The 10042-nt window shown below is 37.2% G+C and overlaps 1 protein-coding gene across 4 annotated transcripts in view; it reads left to right on the forward strand.

The window, feature by feature from the left end:
* bahd1 (bromo adjacent homology domain containing 1) overlaps positions 1–6060 on the forward strand; it is a 34838-nt gene extending 28778 nt beyond the window's left edge. For all 4 annotated transcript variants that reach the window (XM_014014268.1, XM_014014276.1, XM_014014288.1 and 1 more), the window contains exons 3-7: positions 1585–1982; positions 2081–2240; positions 2322–2401; positions 4846–4937; positions 5062–6060. In XM_014014268.1, the coding sequence (XP_013869722.1) occupies positions 1585–1982; positions 2081–2240; positions 2322–2401; positions 4846–4937; positions 5062–5254 (923 nt within the window). In that variant the 3' untranslated portion in view covers positions 5255–6060. The remainder of the gene's footprint in view (positions 1–1584; positions 1983–2080; positions 2241–2321; positions 2402–4845; positions 4938–5061) is intronic.
* Positions 6061–10042: the final 3982 nt, after the last annotated feature.

Below are 10042 nucleotides of genomic sequence, written 5' to 3' on the forward strand. Positions count from 1 at the left end.
GGTTGTTACCGACATCTGGTGAAAATTTCATGTCATTAGCACCTCTAGTAATATATTTACTGAGAAAAATGGTGACGTGTTCAATACTTATTTTACCCGCTGTATCTATTTATTTTCAGCAACTTGTCTTAAGATATTTTAAAAAATCCTGTTAGATTTGAGAGAAAGATCGTCCAGTYAAGCCAGACTAGATCTAATCAACATGTTTCACTCCTTGTTTTAYTAACATTGATAATTTGTGAACAAATTAACAGGAAAACTGCTAAAGCTAGCCTGTTCTGTAATTAAAATAATAAAAGGAAAAAAAAAATCAATTGCATGCATGTTTTTTGGTCTGTGGGATGGAACCGCAATACCTGGAGAAAACCCACATGTGCACGAGCCGTGGGGTTAAAACCTTGTCGAAACTGCAATCAAGTTCCTACTCGCAATCCAAAATAGCATCACTGTGGTAAAGTTATTTCTAGAAGAATGCAGCGTCTTATTTMAATGACCCATCAGATTAGTGGAAACGTAACAATGAGGGAGGCGTTCCCAGTTACTGAAATACTGCTGGGTGTCGGAGCTCAGACTGAAGTGTCTTTTCTGCTTGCTTCCTTTCTGTTTTCTGACTGTTTCTTAAGTGAAAATTCAAACATTTAAAGGTGTTTAAATCAGTTGGGATCTTCTTGTTTCTGATTAGGATCTAATTTGGTGCAATTGTCAAGTAATAATAACTGAAATTGGACACAAAAAATAGATTTTTTTTTGGCGAGTATAGTTTTAGGGTTAAATCTGGTCCTTCAGCCTTACATTATTATAAAGAATTTGTATCAGAGTCAATATGTGTGAGTTGGTTTCCCTTTTCATTACACTTTAATAATAAAGTAATGGCTCTTTGATATAAATTTGATATAAATAAATAATATTTAAAGCATTTTGTTTTGTCAGCACATTTTAACAAAAAACTGACGTTAAAATTGATTAAATTTTTTGTACTTCTAATCTCTAAAGGTGTCAAATAATATTGTATAAGTGCTAAAATTTAAATTTAAATACAGCAAAACTGAGATAAAATTGCAATGAGCAAATCAGTAGTTAGAAGTTCAAATTGGCAAGACATAAGCTAAATTAGCTAAACAAATGCTAAAACTTCAGGAGCACAAAAAGACACTAAAAATATGACYTCAATCAGCTAAAATTGTCAGCAAATTTGCTAAAAGTTCAAATGAGCTCTAATGTAGCTAAAAGGAAAAAATTGTAAAACTAGCTGAAAATTAAACTTGTCATTTTTAATTGTTTCTCTGTAGCGTGGTGCAGCGACAGTGGTATAAAAACAGCCGTTTTATTGGACAAACTCTTTACTTAAGAGGCTATAATTAGTGTTATTAGTTTTAAGTGGCYGTTTCAGTGGATGCATGATGTATTTGTCTGACTGGGTTTGTTTTTGTGACGCTGCGCTGTTCCAGATTATAATTAAGGGTCTTTTCACAGCAGAACCATCAGCTGTGTTTTAAACCAGATCTSTGTGGCTGATGCTACTGGCTGCTTCTTCAAACAGTGAATATATAAATATTTATATCTTTTTTTTTGTTCCTTCCACAGATGACTACCCATCAGCCATCAGTGATCACCACAGTCCCTCCTCCACACCCATTTGTCCCAGCCCCAGAATCCTCACCGGCTGTCCCGTTCCCACCGTGCCTCCGGCCGGCCAATCGGCTCCCCGCGTTCGGACTCCGCTGTCCGACCCCAGCCAACCCCAGCCTCTGCTGCCGGTGGCGAAGGAGTGTCCGCAGAGCGCCAAGCCGCCCAGCGGGTCACGGTCTGGAGCCCACGGCAGCTCGGCTGTCTCCCCTCTGAACCGGGACAAGAAACAGAGGCTCGGCTCCGCAAGCGCCGGAGGGCAGGCGGTCGCCAAGCAGCCGAAGAACAGCCGCCAAAAATCCACCAACGGCTGGAAGCCGGTCGGGCTGCCCTTTGAGAAGGAGGTTTTTATTGTGGTGAGCAGAAAAAAGTCGACCCGAACGTCTTCATGACTTTGACAATCGCTTTAAATAAATCACTAAATCTTTGTGCCTGTTGGTTCGTGTGCTCCCAGGGTGAGGAGACTCTGGTGCTGAGGAAGAGCTTCGAGGGCATCCGCAGGGACGGGGATGTGATTCGGGTCAGAGACACAGTTCTGCTGAAGTCTGGACCCAGAAAGAAGACTTTGCCTTATGTGGCCAAGGTGTCAGCTCTGTGGGAGGAACCAGAGTCAGGTACATGGGTTCACCACGCCACACCAGAAGCTGAACTCTGCCTTGGAACTGAATTGTGTGGTTATTTCTTTTTTTCTTCAGGAGAGCTGATGATGAGTTTGTTTTGGTACTACCGTCCAGAACACACGCAGGGGGGGCGCAACCCCACCATACATTGTGAGGTAAGATAGTTAGATAGAAATYTAGATGAACAGATTRAAAAAAAATGCCTGAGGAGGCAAARGATCCAGATGAAGGATGGGTCGGCAAGCTTTTTATGGCCTTGACCCAGAAAAAAAAAAGTTGACAGCACACTAAAATGGACTTGTTTCACAAATATTCCTAATTTATGTTTTCTTAAGCAAGCTGCAGTTTTATGTTTTATTTGCATTATTGATGTTCTGATATCTACATCATTACAAGTACMCATATAAAATGCCACAATACTCTGGACCGATACCAATACCAGTATCAATACTCCYTTGAATGAGTTWCAGTTGACATTTGAAGTGAAAAGTTTCTCAGTACCATGTTTAAGAAATGTACAAGTTGAAAGAAAATCTTATTTACCGTATATTTATTTTAAAATATTGCAACAGGATGCTGCATGCTGAATATTTGATTTGATCCAGTCAGAAGGTCTGTAGGCCTATAAGGAAGTAGAGTTGTAAATAAAAGAAATGTGTTTTCAAAGTCACAGTGTTTGAGTTCTAATTCAGTAAGTCTTTGGTATTGGAACTCAGTATTGGCCAGTACTCACACTCAGTTTAAGAAAAATTGGTATTGGGACACCCCTAGTTTACATTAAAGTGGGCTAACTTTTGTTTTACTTTTACACAAATATGAGKGACTCAAATACACGCACTCAAACACTATATAGTTCAGTGTTTAATTCATTTCAAAGATGTGTAATAGTAGTGAAGAAATTTATTGGGGTTTGCTTATATACTGATCTTTATTACACTACACATGGTATGGTCTTATTATTAGGAGAAATGTAATGTCTGTTAAATGTGATCATTTTGCTTAAATTGATGGTTTTATATAGATGCATGCTAGGGTTGGGCATAATCGTATCGTGTGCAATTAATCGCCAGAAAAACATTTATCGATTATGTTTTGGCACTTGATGATTAATACGATTAATGCCACGAGGCAGAGTCCGCTCGGTGCTCCTCTCCGCTTCAAATATGACGAACATTAAAAAAAACATTCTGTAATTAAATTATTAACACAATTTAAAATTTGAAGTATAGCCTGAAGTCTGTCATTTTGACACAATTTGGAACTGATTTTTATGAAGAGCAAATATTTCCCACTAAATTGGTCATGTGACCACGACACAAGGTTGTCCAAGGACTCCAGGGGATTAAATGTCAAATTAATCGTTATCGACTAAATACTCCAATTAATCGTTYTTAATTCTTTTGCCAATATTGCCCAACCCTAAAACATGCCTGAACACAGATTCAACACATAACTGAACCATTAATCCTCATTAGGTCAGATTATATTGTGAGGACATGGCTTCAGCAGTGTGTTAGGGACCCCATCCTGATGACGTAATAAAGTAGGCGGAGTCATGTTCTGAAAATCCTGTTATATTGAACTGACTGCTGGAAGACGGAGCTGAACGCAGACCAATAAACTGTCTCCAGACCGAGCTGCTCAGTGATGGTGTATGAACTCTTTTCTATTCAATTTCCATGCATTGGTACATTTTCGGTGTGGTTCAAGCACAAAATGGTAAACGAACACGCTTAACAATATTTTCTTTCAGTAGTACGCACACTTTACTTCTGTTAAAAGTTTTCTTTGTAAATAGAAAAAAGAATAAAACTTTATAAACTGTTACATTTTGTGGAGAGGAGTGGATAGCCGTATCTGAGGCGCACCAGGTACAATGAGAATAACCAGTTTGTACCTTTCAAACATGCTAAATATAGAATAAATCTTCAACTGCACCCAGTTTCAGATTTGATAAATCACACTGGAGCTAAATGATTATATTTGCATATCCTCCCCTTAGTATTTTGCGCGTTCTGATAATCATCATACATTTTGCGTATTCATTAAGGCAAACACGCTAAATGGATCTGCTATTTTGCTGATTTGACAGACGCAGTCCTCGGCACACAGTTAATAAATACACTTTACGAGCGATCACGRTTGTGTGTCGTTTTATAAAGCTTTGATAAATCAGCCCCACGGTGTTTTGGGGCTTGTTAATCTGCGTTACATTGCATCCGTCCGTAAATTCCATCCTATGGATTTACAGAACATGAATTCATGAGCAACAGCTTCTGTGGCGTCTGCTTCCTGATGTCAGTCGTCTCCCCCCGAGGAAAGAAAGTTTGATTCAGTGCCTAGAAACAATAAACCGCATGAAGTCTGTCACGTCTCAGCTGAACCAACAAACATATCAGAGCAGCTGTGTGAGAACAGTAACGGGGCTCTGCCTCTGAGGAAAATAGAAAACAATCTTTGTTCTGTGTTATAACTGGAATTTAGGAGGGAGATGAGACATAAACGTCAGAGACCCCTTTGAGATTTGAACATATGCAGAACATGAAGTAGGTACTGGATTGTATTTTATCTGGTTTGTTCTTTTGTTGTTTTTCCGCAGAATGAGATCTTTGCATCTCGTCACCAGGATGTGAACAGTGTGGCCTGTATTGAAGACAAATGCTATGTCCTAACATTGGCACAGTATTGTCGGTGAGAACAAAAACAAGTTACTTTTACTGGTTTTTTTCCACTCCGTTTGAAGTCACATGACCGTGCGCACTGTTCTGAATATTCTCTCTGGTAACTGGGGTCCAAATGTTTGTGCCGTGCTCAGATTTTGTGCCTTGGTCAAACGCCGAAGGGAGGGTGTACGTGACAGCGCCYCCTCCCTCGTGGTGCCCCCCGTCGTTGACAACGCCATGCCCACCCACCGCTGTGTGCCCGATGACGTCGACCCCGAGATGGTGTTCTTCTGTCGACACGTCTACGACTTCCGCTACGGACGCCTCCTCAAGAACCTGCAGTAGCACGTGGCGAGACGTGACGCGTTTTGGATCACCTTGAGCGTCATCCTCCACAAATTTTAATTAGCTCCCCGCTGCCTAGTATGAAGGATGGAAAACTTACTTTGCTTTAAAATCTTGTGTTCGTATTTAAACACCTGGCATTTGTTAAGTAATGGTTGATTATAGGACAGTGTAACTGGCCTGTGTCGTACGGTACACGGCTCTGGTGATGTAGCAGCTGCGTGGAAGAACCTCTGCTGTAGAAAAACGCTACTGTAGCTCTTAGAAATGTGACATTTATTAGATCTGAGTGTTGTTTCTGTCTGCCTGACGAATCTCAGACACGTAAAGTGTTTCAGTGATGCGCTGTAGTTGATCAAATATGAGGCTTGTCGTTGGGGTCTTCGTGAAGAGAACAGAGGTTTAATCACATTTTATCTCCTGTTGTTTGCTAAATGTCCTTTTGGAGAGTTATGTTTTGTACAAGACACAGCACAGAAGTTTTACCTAAAGGTTAAACAGAGTGCATGTTGGTGTCTTTAGTGACTTTGTTGAATAATAAGAAACAAGTTGATCAATCTCCTGCAGAGCTGTGTGAACTGGTTTGTGTTTTAGATGAAGAACCACCACGAGCCAGAAAACAGTTTATGCATCTGTGTTCATGTGGATATAGCCAAATATTGGACTTTAAAGCAAGAAATATTTCATATTTTCCTGCTATTGGCCTGGATTTGTCTGTAAAATATACGCTAAGAATCAAAAAGAAAAAATAAGTAGCGGTAGGTCCTCTGGATGGGTTCTTCTTTAGTGAAACGTTTCGTCTCTCCTCCAAGAGACTTCTTCAGTCTGATGAGTTTCAGGTGAACTCAGGCCCCTGTGAGCAAAAGATGTGAATCAGGGCCCCAACGATAACAACACAAAGAGGGAAAAAAGGCAAAAAACAAGGGGACTTCGAGCCCCGCCTGCATTCACTACATACACATGACACGACACCTAAGAACCACAGCATCCAAACCAATAAGTCAGGTGATGGAACACATGACCCTCTATGAACAATAGAGCTAATCAAGCCTATTGTTAGGCGATGGTCCTCTTTTGCATGTGACTAACCTGTTMGTCCATGTGGAGGCAGTGCTTATAAGTTCACCTGAAACTCATCAGATTGAAAAAGTCTCTTGGATGAGAGACGAAACGTTTCATTAAAGAAGAACCCGTCCAGAGGACCTACTTATTTTTTCTTTTTGATTTTTTCTACCTGGATTACTGAGATGCATCAGGACTATCTGAGAACGCTCTGATGGGTCATTTTGAGCTAATGATGACGTGTGGAGGATTTTGATTAATTTTATTGAAAGGAATCGCTCTCACACCAACATGCACTCTACAAAGAAAGCACAGCTCAGTTTTAGTTAAGAGTCAAATGAGCCAAACAGAKGGGATTTCTCATTAGACTGTTGTTGGATGAAGTGTAGTTTGACTCTAATCATAAATTTGTACATTTTCCTATCTGGTTTAGTGTTGGACAGTTTCAGGCAGATGGTTTTGTTGGTTATCCACTTCGATTTTTGTTTCTTCACGGATGCGCCGGTGAATTATGTACTCAGTGTAGCATTTTTAGATCCGTGATGATGACCTATTCCTATTTTTTTGAGAAAWGCGTATTTATTTCTGTACTGCAAAAAATAAATAATTTATTTTCAAGAGGTAACTTTAAAGAATAGAGTTTTAGATGAATGACTTCCATTGATGAATACAAAAAAAGATTCACTTGCAGTATATATATTTTTTTCTGTTTAAATGACAAGTTTAAAGTTGAAATGCTAAAAGTGAGCATATCTGAGGACAGATATGGACAGTGGTGGGCCCAGCTAACCAAAAATTAGCTTTGCTAACTCGTAATCAGCTAACTAAAAATGGATCTTTGCTAATGCTAAATATGTTTAAAAATAAACTAGCAGGAGCTAATGCTAAACAAGTAAAAAAAATAGGAGCTAACAGTAACAGCTAACTGCGTCACATCTTCATCTCCTTCCAGCTAAAGACCTGTTGATGTTAGTTTGTAAGTTAGCTCTTAGTGACCTTAAAGTTGACAAAACCTAATTTTGTGGAAACTAATTGGTCCACTGATGATTTTCAAAAAACCTAATCCGCTAAACGAAAATGAGTTCTGCTGTTAGCTGGTTAGCAGAACCACACCCACCACTGATTATTAGTTTGAAGGACGTATGTGAACGTTGTTTTCTTGACCCGCAGGACCAAAATGTACCTTGATTTCTCGCTGCTTCCCATCATTCTTTCATGTAGATAAAAAATAAAAATAAATTTGCCAGTCCACCTTTTAAACGTAAACCACATGAATGATTTAACCCGACCTCATCGTTAGCCTGTGCCCTCGCTCTTGCTGCCTTTTTCCCCGCCGTTCGTTTAGGAATGTGTACCGACGTTCACTTACAGCTCATGAGCATTGCTGATCCTGATTTCTAAGAAACTTCTGAATGCGTTTCGACGTTCTGTGTGATTTCAGTAAAATAGGTTTATTTTGAAAAGTCTGTCAAATTTTTATTACCTTTTTATATAAATGAAACAACCAACAAATGCAAAAATAGATTTTTTTTGTTAAAAATAGTTTGTCTCGTAGGAACGTTTTTTTATTGTATTTTTGCAAAATGTTACATTTAAGGACTGATATCGATACAAAATAAATCCTCTTCCCATTAGTCAAGCTTAAAGAAGGTAGACAGAAATTTTTTAAATCTTGCTACAAACATTTTCAAAAACTCCCCAGTTTAAGACAAATTTGGTTAGTTTAATCAATAAAAATAAATGTTTGTAGTTTTCTTCGTCTTTAAACTTTTTTCTGATGTTTTTGTGTCATTTTTTACAAAAAAAACCCTGAGAATAAGAACATATCTTTTCTAAAATGTCATTAATTTCACTTAATTCTGTTTTTATCCCTSCTGAACTGTATTTGATATTCCTTCCAAAATGAATTTACAAAATTTAATCAAACAAAAAATTTTTCAGCACTATATTTCACCTCTTTTACATTTAATGAATACTATGCTACTTTATACCAAAATAAAGAGAAGATGCAGCTCCACAAAGATAACATAAATTAATATGTAATCATGTATTTTGGGGAACTATTTGGACATTTTGAATCTTAATTTTATTTATTTTGAACCTTTGAAGATTAAATTGATCAAAAACAAAAATAAAACCGACTCTTAAAATACAACATAAAGTTATCATACAGTACAAAAAAAAAAGCTGAATCAAACATTTATAAATCCCTGCCCTTTTTACTATTTATCTTTTTTATTGGACAAAATATGAGCTGGTCTATCATAAATGAGCCCTTCATTATTAGTGATTTTTCATATTGTTCAGCTCATGGTTTTAGTTTGRGTCATTAAGAAACAAGAAATGTGACCTGAATTAAATTAAAACTCAGCACTTTTAAACTTATTTATCTCAAGTTAAGTCATAAAAAATTCACATTTCTCATTGGACTTTTCTCTCATTTAAGAGAGAAACTTCAGTTATATTTACTAAAACAGATGAACTAAATGAAGCAATGGAGCAAAGTTGACAGTTTGATCCCCACTTTGCTGAAGGCAGATTTAGAAACACTGGTACAAAATAACTTTAGCGGTCATCGTAGTTTCAATTWTTTAATGGTTACAGAAATATACAAGTGTAGTAATAATAATAATATTACCAAAACATAACGAGACGACSGCTGTTTGACCCAAAAGAGAAAACTATAAATGATTTAACAAATTCATTCACGTGCTCCTAGTTTTTGCTCTAATTTTTTTAATATGAGAATATAGTTTTACTTAGAATTAATATTTGATGTCCATATAAACTAAATTAATGTGTGAATATGTTCATATTCGTTCATTCAGTTAATCAGACTGACGTGGAAATATTTTCTCTTATTTAAAYTAATCAAACTTTAACGCCACTTAATCTTTTTTTCTATGATAAGGGAAGCAAACACAATAAGTTGAACAGAGTTTGAACGTTGCACATACATGTCATGGCCTTTTCAATCCCTCAGCACACTAATGATCTTTAATCAAACTATTTGATGCTTCTGTCTTAAATGGTCCTCTGTGCCTGTCTTTCTTACTGTTCCCTGTTCAGAGAGTTTTCCTCCAGAGTTAGATGGATCGTCCAGTTTTCACCTTTTTGTTTGTTTGAGGATGTTTGACCTTGAATCGCCACACAGAAATGTTTGCACCTAAAAAGAAAAAAGAGACGAAACAATTAAATTCATTCCCAGGTGTACAAAAACATCAACTTCAGTCCTGTATGTGAAGTTTTTTCTTTATTTTTCCATATTCTTTGCATGGAAATATCTTGAATATTAATCACAGCACAGAATATTTGTATGGTTTCAAATGAACTTGTGTAACATAAGAAAAATATTTAATTGTAATAAATAATATATGAGTTTGAACAAACCTTTTCTGTCCTTTTTTGTGTGTTTTGTACTGTAGTGATAAATTTTACCCACATAATGGCTCAGTGGGATAATTTCACACCTTGTAAATTAATCCAAACAGCTCATCTTGAATTATAAAAGACAATCGTGTACCATGATAAAAAGAGGAAAACTATGAACACAACAAAGAATGGTCACTGTATATTTGGATGCTACTAATTACACTCCATTTTTTAATGTGTTACAACCCTGATTCATTTGATGTAAGACTCACCCAATTTGATCAAATAGCTTTTTAAAAAAATCCAAAAACACAGAATAATATACACTCCTGATCAAAATCTTAAGACCAGTCA

Source organism: Austrofundulus limnaeus, unplaced genomic scaffold (assembly GCF_001266775.1).
Source record: "Austrofundulus limnaeus strain Quisiro unplaced genomic scaffold, Austrofundulus_limnaeus-1.0 Scaffold2, whole genome shotgun sequence".
Classification (NCBI taxonomy): domain Eukaryota; kingdom Metazoa; phylum Chordata; class Actinopteri; order Cyprinodontiformes; family Rivulidae; genus Austrofundulus; species Austrofundulus limnaeus.